The sequence below is a fragment of the Taudactylus pleione genome, unplaced genomic scaffold (genome assembly GCF_031769625.1).
Source record: "Taudactylus pleione unplaced genomic scaffold, aTauple2 ptg000202l, whole genome shotgun sequence".
NCBI lineage: Eukaryota > Metazoa > Chordata > Amphibia > Anura > Myobatrachidae > Taudactylus > Taudactylus pleione.
Genome location: NW_028284604.1, coordinates 6384808 through 6398804, shown reverse-complemented (window position 1 = coordinate 6398804; position 13997 = coordinate 6384808). Strand labels below are relative to the sequence as shown.

The following is a 13997-nucleotide window of genomic DNA, read 5'->3' as shown; positions in this document are numbered from 1 at the left end:
TGGTAGTTTAATTTACACACGTGAAGAAGACAGTCCATATGGATCATGTCTTATTCTCAACACAGGGATAGCCACAACCATAGAGATCATAGCTAGTTCCCCCAAACTGAAGAAAATAAAAAAATGCATTAAACCTACACTGGGGGTAGTTCAATTTACATGCCTGTAGAAATAGGGAGACAATATATATATATATATATATATATATATATATTTTACTTTTTTTTCCGTTATAACACTTACTACATGAAAAGCACTGTTTATTAATTTCTATATGTCAACAACACAGGAAAAGAGGGCATCAATTACAAACAAGATGCATTGTGGGCAAGATAATTTGCATATATGCAAATTACCTTGCAAATAGAGCTTTGTGATTGATGTGGTGCTTGCACTCTTTTCCTGCACAGTTGACATATTGGAATTAGTGAGTGGTGATTGATGTGTGTTAGGTATTGTGGGGGAAGAGATATATTAGGAATAATAAAAAAAAAAAATTACTCTCCCTAATTTTAAATGTTTCTGATATAAAGGCACATATAAGAAGGCTAATACATACTCAGCCAATGGAGAACACTGGCAAGAGCAGAGGAGACAGAAGGAGACCAGGGATCTTTGCTGCAGCTGACTGCAGGACACTGCTAAGAGCAGAGAAGACAGGAGATCATGTGCTAGTGAAGTTGGGCTGAAACAGCGCCCCCTCTCGGCTGGTCCATCCAGGGCAATAGGAAGATACGCCCCTGGTGGCTATCCCCAAAATACTGTGTTTTTGGGGAATATGCAGCAAATAGTTAATGATAAATGGGCCCCTGCGTGATGTACACTTTAGAGATACTTTTGGAGTGCTCAATTAAATTAAATTATTGAAAAAAAAATATATCTCATACCTTAATAGGGTCACTTCTCTCATCTTACAGTTTGTGCTCCTGTAACTTGTATACATTTAACTATGTGTGAAAAACAAATCACTTACTGTGTTTTTCGATAGCAGAGAAGATATCTGGACATACAAATATGTTTATTCACATTCACATCAGGTACCAGTGAATGACACAATTCCACTGATATTCCATTTTTTCAAGGGCAGACTAAAAAAAGACAAGATATAACATACAAGACACGTTAGGAGCAATCTAACTTTTATTTTAATCAGTTTTACATTCTGTACTCCCTGGAGAAATTGGAATGGAAAATTATATTCCAACATGCAACTTCAACAGGCTACAAACTAGTCCAAGGACTGTACAATGTTACTAATATTACTTAAGGGCTTCAACTGTCAACTAACTTAAAAATCATTAGTGAGAACAGTATATTGTATTTGTATTTCAACAATATATGTCAAATCATCATTACTTCATACATTAAAGTAGTATTTTTATTTAAAGATATTTACAAAAGTTAACTCATTTTATTTCACATTCAGCAAGCGGTTATCAAAGGAACAATTTGTCTGATGCAATAAAACTTATCTTATGTCTTTGTTATGCTATTGATCCAATTTTCAAATAAAACTCTCAATGTTTTATAACCTAGCCCTAGTGAATGAAATAATGACATAGATTTAGCATAAGATACAGCTGCTTCGTTTGGCTGCAACTAAAACACATTTTACGCAAATTATTTACCAAAGCTCTTGAACATACTCATTGGTTATAGTGAACTTTTTACTTTGAAACTGTATTTTATATTACCACTGACTCTTTTTAAATCAACATTGTATATAACTTTTTTCCTGAGCTTTTCTCTGTCTCTTAGGTAAACTTATACAACTTTCCTACAGCTCTTTATATACAGTATATATGCCAGTCACAACACTGGCTGTCTATCATAACCACCTTAGACTTAAAAATCCTATCATCACAGGCCTCCGATGTGCCACTGGCAGTTTCTGGGAGCACCTTTTGAGACTAGTAATCGGCATCCCAATAGTCAGAATCGTGATGCGCACTATGCCGACAGCGGGATACTGACAGGTAAAAATGCAGACAACTTCAAACGGTAAGTATTAGGGTTAGGGTGAGGCTGTGGGAGGGGAGGGTTACAGTTAGGCTGCGGGAGGGTTAGGGTTAGTGTAAAGCTGTGGGAGGGGAGGGTTATGGTTAGGCTGCATGAGGGTTTGGGTCAGGTTGTCGAAGGGGAGGGTTTTGGCACCGAAGGGGAGGGATAGGGTGGCGAAATATAGGGTTAGGCTGCGGGGTGGTAAGGATGAGGCTGCAGGAGGGGTGGGTTAGCCTTGGAATACTTACCGAAAATCTCTGGCATTTTCACCATAAGGATTCTGACAGTCGGAATGCCATACCCAAACCTCTTTTGAGGTCTCCGGAAGCTGTACACGCTCTGACTGATTTCCTCTTCCTATACACGGCTTCCAATTCCCCTTCATATATTTACATTTTTTATTACTGGTGTTCCCTGAAGGCAGTCCTTTGTGCTACTACCATTCAGCAGGGGACTCACCTTAAAAAGAAGTACCTCCAGACTCAGAGGGACTTGGAATTAAAGCTCGCCTTTCTGGAGTCCCAAAACCAAAAATATCCTTCTAGGGCTCTAAAAAAAGGGAACTTACTGTTATCAGGACCCAGCTTCAGAAGCTGTTCTTGGCTTTAACTAAATATTATCATAAGAAAGTTTTAACCAGATGGTAACAAGGCGGGTAGACTGCTCGCTAGGAAGTCGAGAGGTCAGAACACAAAAGGTTTGAACCCCTCTGACATCGCTAATATTTTCGTTAAATCTTATGCTCAACTATATAGTTTAACCTCTGCTACCTCTACCCCTCAGCCCTTGATTGATAGCATAACCTCTTTTCTGTCAAAATCTCTTTTTGACAGCTCTTAATGCCCCATCGACTTTGAACGAAGTTAAATGTGCAATTTAACAACTTCCCAAAGGTAAATCCCCTTATGTTACCCCACAGATCCTTTAGAGGCACAAATAATTATTATTCCCAAACCTGGCAAGGACCCTTCTGATTGTAAGGGATGGGAACACACCTAGTACATATATCTGCAGATCGAGTGATCTGCAGATATATCTGTAGATGATGGTCGTTCATATACACTGAACGACCATCATCTTCCAGGCAGCCTCGGGTCCTGCCCCAAACCACTACCCGCGGCTGCCACTGCATGTGTACGTGCGGTTGGCTGATCGCCCGTACACACATGCTGATGGACAGATATATCTGCAGATATATTGGACATCGCCTGTGCAGCACAGCCGACACGCTATGTTGTGAACGACGTCGTTCACAGACATATCACTGGTACATGCTGGCCGACAGGCACCAGATATATTGGCCGATCAATTGATCAGCCAATATATCTGTCAGTGTGCACCCAGCTTAAGAACTATAGGCCTATAGTGCTTCTTAAATTTGTACATTAAGCTCCTTGCCAATTGTTCATCCCCTCTGCACCTGCTGCTTATTTATCCTGACCAGGTCGGATTTGTACTGGCCAGAAAATCCTTGGATAACACTTGCAGGATTTTTGATGTTATGTAATTGGTTACAGATTCCCAAAAGACTTTGTGTTACTTTCTTTAGATGCAGAGATAGCCTTTGATAGGCTACATTTGGGCTACATGCGTCAGGTTTGGCTTCCAGGGTCCATCCTTGATTCCATGTTAGATTTATATAGCAGTCCTTCCACTAGAGTTTTTAATAACGACTTTCTGTCCAGGCAATTTCCCACTACTAATGGTACTAGACAGGAGTGTCCTTTATCCCTCCTGATTTTTGTTCTTGCTATAAAGCTCCTTGAGCAAAATATTTTCTCTCAGTGTAATTCCCTTGTTTTGTAACACAGATTGGGGCTCACAAGGTATGTTTGTTTTGCAGGCAATGTGTCACAACTCTCGGATAAGTAGTGGATGCTGACCCATATTTCGGGATTGGTGAGACCTATTACTGAGGCCAACATGCTGATGGTATTCACCAGGAACCCCCGAAAGGAGATTTGGACTTAGCTGCATCCGACACACAGGTCGCGGTCCTTAGACTAGGTTCCCTAATACAGGAGCTGGTGTTCTCTGGACAAGAGTAGAGTACGATGAAGACCTACAGCAAAGTTGACAAGCCGAGTCAGAACCAAACGGACAAGACGGTACCAGGGAGCAAATGTATGCAGGTCACTGAGATTAGCCAAGGGTCAAACTGGAATACCTAGCACAGTACCAGGGAGCAGACAGAGTCAGGTCATGAACAAAGCCAAGGTCAGGAATGATCAGCAGTATCACAGGTATGAATGCTGGAGTAAGATTAGGAAGCCTATACTCTGGCACTGAATAGTGCTCAGAGCTGTCCTTATATGGGGAGGGACTTCAAATTAGGCACCAGTGTGATGTCACACTAGGTGCACCTGACCCTTTAAATTATATTCAGAGTGGCACCAGCTCCTCTATGGGAGCCACGCCTGCCCGATCACTAATACAACAGCCGCCGGGAACCTCCGTCCACCACTCACCGACCACAAGAAGATCACCACAGCGGACGCGTATGGACACGCCACAGCAACACAGCCCCCACAGGAAGCCAGCGCAGATGGACAAAGTAAGAGGCATTGGGGAACCAGCGTGCTGTGACATTACCCACCCCTCTAGGCGTGGGCACTGAACACTCCATAAATGGCTTGTTAGGAACCTTCTGATGGAACTCTTGGAGGTGTTGAGGTGCATGAATATCCGAAGTCTTGACCCAACAGAGCTCTTCTGGACCATAGCCCTTCCATTCTACTAGAAACTGCACTTTGCCACACGACACCCTGGAATCTAGGATCTGTTTTACCTCATATTCCTCCTGGTAGTCTACTGGAAAAGCCAAAGGAGAATTACCATGTGAAGAAAATCAATTGATAACCAGTGGTTTGAGAAGAGAAACATGAAATACATTAGGAATCCTGAGTTTGCCAGGAAGCTTCAACCAGTATGCCACTGGGTTAATCACTTGGAGGATCTGGAAGGGACCAATGAACATGGGAGCAAATTTAATGATGGGTACTTTCAGACGTAGATATTTGCTTGATAATCAGACTCTCTCACCAGGCCTCAACAAGAGAACCATCTTCCTCTTTTCTCTTTCTGTTCGGCAGAATATTTGTACCGTGGCAAAGCTTTATTCAGATTCCTTTTTACCTCATTCCAGATGTTGAGAAAGCGGTTCACAGTACTACGAACAGCTGGGAGTGATACTGATCGATACACTGACAATTCTGGCAAAACCGGGTACAAGCCTGAGTGACCTGATGTTTCACGGAACAAGTTATTGTGCGCGAATTTGGCCCATGGTAACAGAGAGACCCAATCATCTTGATTGGCGGAGACATAAATCCGAATAAACTTCTCCAGATCTTGGTTTCCTCGCTCTGTCTGGCCATTACTCTGGAGGTGGTTGGCTGAAGAGAAGTTTAGATTGATACCAAAGCATTTACATAACGCTCTCCAGAATCAAGAGGTAAACTGTACTCCTCGATCAGAGACAATGTCCTTGGGGAACCCATGCAACCTGAAGATCTCCCTTATGAATGCCTCTGCCAATTTTGTTGCCGACAGTAGACCTCTTAAGGGAATGAAGTGAGTGGTGATAACACAGAATTATGTGGATGTACATGTTCCTTCAGCAATTCACGAATATATGCATGCTTATGTATTTCATTTTCCTGCACTGCAATTTAGAGTATATAGAAATAATTGAGAATATATGAATTAGTTGTGTGAGTTGCAGAAGACCGCATTTGTTGAATGGCCTCAGGCCTAGAGAGGATAAGGCCTTCCCTTTCTCTCTAAAGTAAACAAGTGCGTGTCTGATGCAGCAGCTATCTTGTTTAATATTTTAGCTTAAGGTATGTTAAATGATGTATTAAAAAAGTATGTAGAGATTAGTGTTTTATGTCTTTGCAGGTGTGATTGACTGCAGAGATATGTATGGGTTGAATTGCTATATCCATTATTTTAGCAATAAGAATTATGGGTTTAAAATGTGTCAGTTTTAGTGTGTGCAGTATGGCAAACAGCAAGTCAGTTTTTATAAACAAAAAGAGTTAAATCAAGATAGCATTTGTCTGCAATTGTCAGAGGTGAAGGCTAGATGAGCAATTATGTTAGAATTCTACATGGGAACAGAAAGATAACACAGAATAGTGTCAATATTATGGTTAAGACACCCATAACCAATTAAGGCCTAGCACATACGAATATTAAACAAATGAATATTCCCCATTGGGTTAACTAGAGGTATAGCCCAAATGATAGTATAAAACTCAGAAGAGAGAGAGGGAGGGAGAGCAGTCAGAGAACAGAGGAGAGAGGGCACACAACAAAGGTCTGGGGGTGCCGGGTGCCGTTGCCGTACGTATGTAACTGGCTGGCTGGTATTCTGCACTGGGTGTCACAAATTTATTTTACAAGTATTCCCTACTGCTGCTGATATAACCTATGTTTTTGTTGTGAGTCTGCAATGGCAAAATACATGGATGATTAAGCTGTCTTTAAGTAAAAGCATTGTCATTTATTTTAGAATCTGTATTTGTTTTAATAATTTCATTTCTCTTTGTGACGGGTAAGGTTTATAAGTTATCTAGAACACATCGCGTTTTCAGCGGCCTTGGAAAATCTGTCCACCACCACCCAGATAGTAATGAACCCTTGACAAGGAGGTAGATCTGTCACAAAGGCCATGAAAATGTGGATCCAAGGATGATCAGGCAATGGTAGAGGAAGCAGAGGACTTGATGGATAGCGCTTATGTTGAGCACAAGTATGACAAGCTGCCATAAGGTCCTTAACATTCGGATGAACCATTGGCTACCAATAGTCCCCGAGGTTCAGTTCCAAGGTTATTTTAACACCTGCGTGACCACCGAATCGTGATGAATGTGCTCACTGCAGAATATTTGCATGAAGTTCGGGGCACTATAAACGGTTGATCTTGCTGGTTACTGCTGCAAAGCAAGCACAAATAAGAATGGATTTATCCTCCCACACTTCATCCTCTTCAGAGGAACTGAATGCCTGAGACAGAGCATTGGCTTTTATATTTTTAGCGCCCGGATGGTAGGTAATAACCAGGTTAAAATGATCAAAGAACAGTGACCATTTGGACCGGCTGTAGTTCAAGCAGTGAGCTGTTTTGAGATATGTAAGATTCTTGTGTTAGTGTAAACCGTCACCGGAAATGTTGACCCCCTCCAACAGATATCGCCACTTTTGTAAGCCCAGCTTGATGGCAACAGCTCCTTATCTCCAACATCACAGTTCTTCTCCGGGCCAGAAAACTTACGGGAAAAGAAGCCACATTTCCCATCCTCATCTTTCTTCAAAAGCCCCAACCCCAGTTGTGGAGGCATCCACCTCCAGGAAGAAAGGCCTATCACAGTCGGGCTGCCTTAGAATGGGTGCTGATATGAAACACTGCTTAAGATGGCCAAAAACTATTCCGCTTCAGGAGGCCACACCCTAGTATTTTTACCTTTCATAGCAAGCGCTGTAATAGGAGCTGTAATAGAAGAGTAGTTTCTGATGAACTGGCAGTAGAAATTGCAGAAACCCAGGAAGCGTTGTATCACCTTCAACCCGGTAGGTCGGGGCCAATTGACAATGGCTGTAAGTTTTGCGGGATCCATCTGGGTCATTTAGATTCTCTTATAAACCCACATTCCAAATTCTCCTTAATGTATTCAGCAACAGCCTGGGTCTTTGGAAGTGAGAGAGGGAAGACTCTTCCAAGGGGAGGCATTTTCTCAGGTAATAGATCTATTGTGCAGTCCCACTCCCGATGAGGAGGCAGAGTCTCAGTGGCTTTCCTGCTAAACACGTCCCTGAACAACTGGTATGGAGCAGGAAGAGGATCTTCTTGGGAGATGGTCGAACTTTGGATGATATGATGCGGTTGTCAAATTGTCAGCAAGCACCTCTGATGGCACTGAGATCCCCATGACAAAATTTGGGGTTCTTCCTAGCCTAACGTGGGAGCATGCCTGCGTAACCATGGAAGACCCAGAATGACTAGACTCTTGGCTGATGGAAGGATATAAAAGGAAATTAGTTCCCTGTAGAGAGTGCCAATCTGCATGGTAACTTCTGCAGTCCTAGAGCGGATGGTAGCCATTGGAAGTTTTTTCCCATCCACTCTGATGATACAGAATGGAGTATGAAGAGGCACACTAGTAAACTTTTTTAGCTGTGATGAAATTACCATTGGCACCCGTGTCTAAACCCCTTAAGGGGTTCAGCGGTTCCTTCTAGAATCACATTAATAGTGAACTGAGAAGAAGCATTCTCTTTTGGGGTGTGTGGGAATGCACCTAATCTGACCACCTCTCGATCAGTTAGGCCTTTTCATTTCCCGCACATTTAGAACAGCCTGGAGGTGACCTGATTCGCCATAGTATAGGCACAGCTTGTTTTTGCACCTCCTTTCCCTCTCTGTGGCAGGAGGACATGACTTCCCGACTTGCATGGGGTCTTGTGGAGATTCAACCGGAGCAGTGAAACGCAGGGCGAGTTTAAAGCTGAAGCGACGAGATTGTTCCCTCTCTCATGCTTTTTCTCTGTGGCAAAGGTCAACATCCAGAGATGTTGGAAATTCCCTGGATGCCAGTACATCCTTGATTTGCTCTGAAAGACCATGCAGAAATGCGGCAACCAAAGCCTAATTGTTCCACCGTAATTCTGAGGCAAGGGTTTGGAACTGCACAGAATATTGTCCTGCAGATTGGTTGCCTTGCTTCATTTGCAGAATTGCTGTCCCTGCGGAGGATACTCATCCAGGCTCAATGAATACCTTCTGGAAGGCTGCTAGGAAACTAGTGCTGTTGTTTACCAGAGGATCATTTCTTTCCCATAACGGAGAGGCCCATGCCAACGCCTGTCCGGACAACAGCGATATAACATAAATCACCTTCTTCCTCTCGGGAAGAAAAATTTGCTGCCTGAACCTCGAATTGAATGGAATATTGATTCAAGATTCCTCTACAGCCTTTGGGGTCTCCATCATACTTCGAGGGATTTGGAATCTGTAATGGTACAAAGACCCCTGCAGCTTGAGCGGCCACCACAGGCGATGGTGCTGGTTGTACAGGAGGTGGCACCAACTTGTTGCATCAGTGTTTGCAGGCATGCATAATCTTGTTTTGGTCTTGTTCTTGTTTCTCGACTCTGGTAAGGAGATTCTCTAGCGGATCTGGAGGTGAAAAATTGCCAGCGGCATCCATGTTGGGCCAGAGTATTCTGTCACAACTCTCAGATAAGTAATAGATGCTGACCCGTATTTTCGGATTGGCGAGACCTAGTGCTGAGGCATGGAGTCTAATGTGCCGGCGGTATTCACCAGGGACCTCTGCAAGGAGGTTTGGACTTATCTGCGTCCAACATGCAGATTGCGGCCCTCAGACTAGTTTTCCTAATAGAGGTGCTGATGTTCTCTGGACAAGAGTAGAGTACGATGAAGATGTACAGTATAGTCGACAAGCTGGGTCACAACCAAACAGATAAGATGGTACTAGGGAGCAGACGTTTGCAGGCCATGGAGGATAGCCAAGGGTCAAATTGGAATACCGAGCGCAGTACCAGAGAGCAGACGGAGTCAAGACATGAACAGAGCCAAGGTCAGGAACGAGCAGCAGTATTACAGATAAGAATGCTGGTGTAAGGTTAGGGAGCCTATACTGTGGCACTGAATAGTGCTCAGAGCTGTCCTTATATAGGGAGGGACTTCAAATTAAGAGCCAGTGTGATGTCACATTAGGGACACCTGGCCCTTTAAATTATATTCAGAGCTGCGCATGCTCCCCTATGGGAGGCGCGACTGCCCGCACACAGAACTACAGCAGCCGCCGGGACCTCCGTCCACCACCCGCTGGCCACAAGAAAATCACCGCGACGGGTGCTTATGGACCCGCCGCGGCATCACAACCCCCACAGGCCTGTAACTAGGGTGGTGTGACTGTGCCCTGGCACAGGGCACCGCAGGGCAGGGGGCGCTGTTTGGGCCTGTCAATTTTCCTGTCTATTATAATTTTCACTTGTAGTTTCCCTCTTCTTTTATCCCCAGCATCTCCTGACCTCCCCTATCTCTTCCCTGGCCCTTTCCCATGAGCACTATCTTAAAATGAAGGGGAAGCGCGACAATGCTCTCTCTGGCACAGGGCACCAAAAAATCGAGTTACGGCTCTGCCCACAGGGAGCCAGCACTGCCGGACCCGGTAAGAGGGATCCGGTGCGCGCTGTGACACAATGTTTTACTGAGCTTGCTACAGTACATCATTGCCATCTCTGCATGTAATTTTAGTCAAATTTAGTAAGGCCTCCATTTATAAGTTGAACACAATGAAATCTGAAGCCTTGCCAGTCAGTGTTCCTAAAATTTTGCTTCTCCACCTTAAGCAGCAATTTAGGTATGTTTAGAGAGATATCTCTTTTACTTACCGGGGTATACAAATCTCGGTCTTGATTAAAAAGGTATTTGAGGTTAATTTAGCCCCTATGTTTTTACTGGCTAAGCACTTTCATTATTAACTGAATAACTATGTGTTTCCTGGTTGGGTCGGGTAGCCACTTTTAAAATGATGCTACTTCAGAAGTTCCAGAACGACAGTGGAATCTAGATGGGATTTGGAAGTTGAACTGCCACTTGTTTGTGCCGCCCACTGCTGCTGCTTAGATTAGTCAACCAGCTAACGTGGTGCAAATTTTGAGCCTAAACCGGATGAAAACAATTTTGTGAGCTGTGAGATGGTCAAAATTGACTGGAAACGAGTGGAAATTAATGCTATTGAGGTTAATAATACTGTAGGAACAAAAACAAAAGCCCAAATTATGTGATTTTAGCAGTTTTTATAATTTTTTTAACCAAAACACGCAAGGGCGGTTTTGGCAAAACCAAATCCAGATCCAAAACACGAAGGAGATACAGATCCAAAACCAAAACACGGGGGTCGGCGCACATCTCTAGTTTTAATGCCATGTCAATGGCAACTCGCATTCTTCCCAGCTAATTTGATTCATCCCTTAGTATTAGGTGGAGTTCTTTTATTTTTTGGTTAAACAAAATAATACAAATAATAATAATAATAATAATACCTGTAATAATTATGTTTAAAAAAAAAAAAACCTGTTCCCAAAGTCTAATATTATGGACCCATCTAGGTTCTCCTAGAATTAGTGAGCCAGCGTTATCCATAAAAGTGTATTAGTCAATAAAAAAAATATCATAATTATATTAAGGGTATTTCAGACTACAGCTCTTTTGTGTGTGCATAATATTTCAGGGCAGTCATGGAAGGAAAGACATAACTCATCAATAACTGCCTTTGTATTTCTACCACCATACATAGAAGCTCATGCTCCAGACAGGGATTTGAAGAAAACAAAATATTTAAAAGGCAATATACAGGTAAGTGCAGTTATTTTATATTTTTTATGTACCTATTTGAAAACCCCCAAATGAAGACTTGACAAGGTGATGATTTGGCCAGTGTTAGATTTAATACTTCACACATTGGTCTAGTACACAGAAAGGAAGTAGCTGTACTGTGACCAGTTGTGTTCCCCAGGGTGTGTGATCTGTAGCGCTCAGGTCTGTTTCAAGATTTTAACACTGTGCAGCATCGTATAATCTCTACTGAATCACAGGTTGTTCTGCTACACATACTTATGGAGCCGTATCCAGATTGTGGCAGAAGTGCTTTCATTGTATTTGAGGAAAGATGTAAGTATCTTTACAGCATCTGATGCCTCACATGGGGCCTGAATCAGAGCCGCACGCAATGCCGATGTCAGGGCGGAGTTCTAGACTTTGGGACTCTCAGGGCGAAAGTTTCCTGTGGCGTCCTGAGCTCAGGGGATGCGGCCTGATTGGGATGTGTGGTCTCGGGCATAAAAAATAAAATAAAATACTAATCGTGTCCCCATGCGCTGCACTGGGGGGGGCGCCGTTTGCCTAATTCCTGCGGAGCGAAGACAGGTGGGTCCCTCCTCCTTGCTGCTGGTCTGAGTCCATCCTCTTCTCACCGCGGCAGCTCCCAGAATGCCATGCGCGACGTCGTCACACGGCGTGATGTCAACACGCTCGGCACCGGCAAAATGGGAGACTGGCGGGGAACAACAGCCACGCAGTTTGGTAATATGGCACCGCCGCAGTTTATAACTAGAATGGTGCTGGTGGGCAAGAGTGGACAGGTGCTGTCATATTAGATGGCACTGGTGGGGTAACTGCAGCCGTGACCTCAGGCCGAAGCACTCTGGGTATTAGCCCTGCTTGCTTGCCCCTAGAACAGACACTGGCAGATGTTCACGTAATTGCGCGATTGTGCATACGTGAATAATTATGAAATCTCTCAGGGCACATGCGTTACCCTGAGTGTATGCGCAAAGGTGCTGCTGTGATTGGGACAGACGGTATCAGAAGTGTGGTGATATGGGATGGACGGTCACTGGGAGGTGGCTAGTAGTATACACAAAAATGGTCCATTCAGTGGGTGTATTATGGGAGTGTTGCTGTGGATATGTCATTGTAAGTGATGTATCCACAGATACACAGCTGCAAACATAGGAGGCCATGTTTGGTAAGCACAGCAGATGGGATGATGCGATGACGACAAATTGGGCATATGCACTATACGAATACGATGTGTATGATATATTTTATCCGAACCACGTCAGAACAATATATTGTACAATATATCATTTAGTGTGTACCCAGATCAAGCCATACAGGTTCCTTTCCATGTACTGTACATTAGTATAAATTCAGCAAGGCATTCAAGGGGATAATTCAGTAGAAAGGCTCTACACTGCCACCTGCTGTACATAAAGTACCACACACCCAGAACCTAAGATTTTCAACCATTATATCAGAAAACACAAATGTACTACATTGTAGGGGTTTGTTAACTTTTTTCTGAGACAATTTAAGCAAAATTTTTCTTTAACACAGACAGCCAATTTAGAAGCATTACTGTCATTCGCAGTCACCATGTTATCGCACATATATAGCCCACCAATACCCGAAGATAAGCGGCAAAGTAGTGGAGGTGACAAAGGATTAGAAAAGCAGTTTGCTCTAACAGCTGGCGGTATACTGCCATTTATTTCTGATATCATTTTGCGAAGGTTAAGGCTCATTATTCATCACATTTCCAATTTCTGCACTTCGTTTTCTTACACTAGCAGTGGCGTTACCAGGGGTGTGTGTATGGGGCACCTTGCCCTGGGTCCACATCTCGCCGGACCATTCCCAGCGGCGGTTGATATTTGGCACTAGCTTCAGCTTGCAGCCCATCGACCATTTGAATTTGGTGCCGGCCACGAGCCAGGACCAGCAGCCAATAGAAAGCAGCCGCGGCTCCGCCCGCGACGTCTGATGCCACTGGGCAGAAAAGTCAGTTCGGCGGCAGGTGGTGGATGTAGACAATGCAGGAAGGGTTCCGGCGGCCCTGGACGAGGCCAGAAGACGCCGGGCTCAAGACATAAGAGCTCGGAGGCAGTGCTGCTGGCCAGGACTTTAATTCCTACCTAGACCACCAGGTTGTTGGGAACTAGGCCCGTGGGGTAATTAGGTGATTAGGAAGGGGGTGGCATTTATTCCATTGCCTGGGCACCAAACCCCCTAGTTACGCCACTGTCACTAGATTTATATATGTTTATTTTTATATATATATATATATATTTCCATCATGCACAAAACGCATATGACTAAAAATATAATTGTCATTGTATTCAGTAAAAATATATTTTGAAGGGCTTCTAACCCTTAATGTTTGTGTCCTACAGTTACTTGCCAAATCTTATATATAAAATTCATTGGTCTATTTGTTTGTCCGTTATGCATTTGCATATCCCTGCACCGATTGTGATGAAACCAATGCAAGGTGGTCCAGTTGGATCCTGACCCGGTTTTAGGGGTTATGGTCCCAGTCGGACCTCCTGTTGGTGTACGCTGGGCAGAACTTTGACCCAGGGAGCCTGTTCTGGGCCTTCCACTGTATGGATTTTCATGA

General features: G+C 43.7%; 1 protein-coding gene across 1 annotated transcript in view; it reads right to left on the bottom strand.

Annotated features, from left to right (window-relative positions):
* Positions 1–13997, bottom strand: part of CAMK4 (calcium/calmodulin dependent protein kinase IV) — a 284083-nt gene that overhangs the window by 260190 nt on the left and 9896 nt on the right. Inside the window, exon 2 of the mRNA XM_088477684.1 lies at positions 974–1088. Coding sequence (XP_088333810.1) covers positions 974–1008 — 35 coding nt within the window. The 5' untranslated portion in view covers positions 1009–1088. The remainder of the gene's footprint in view (positions 1–973; positions 1089–13997) is intronic.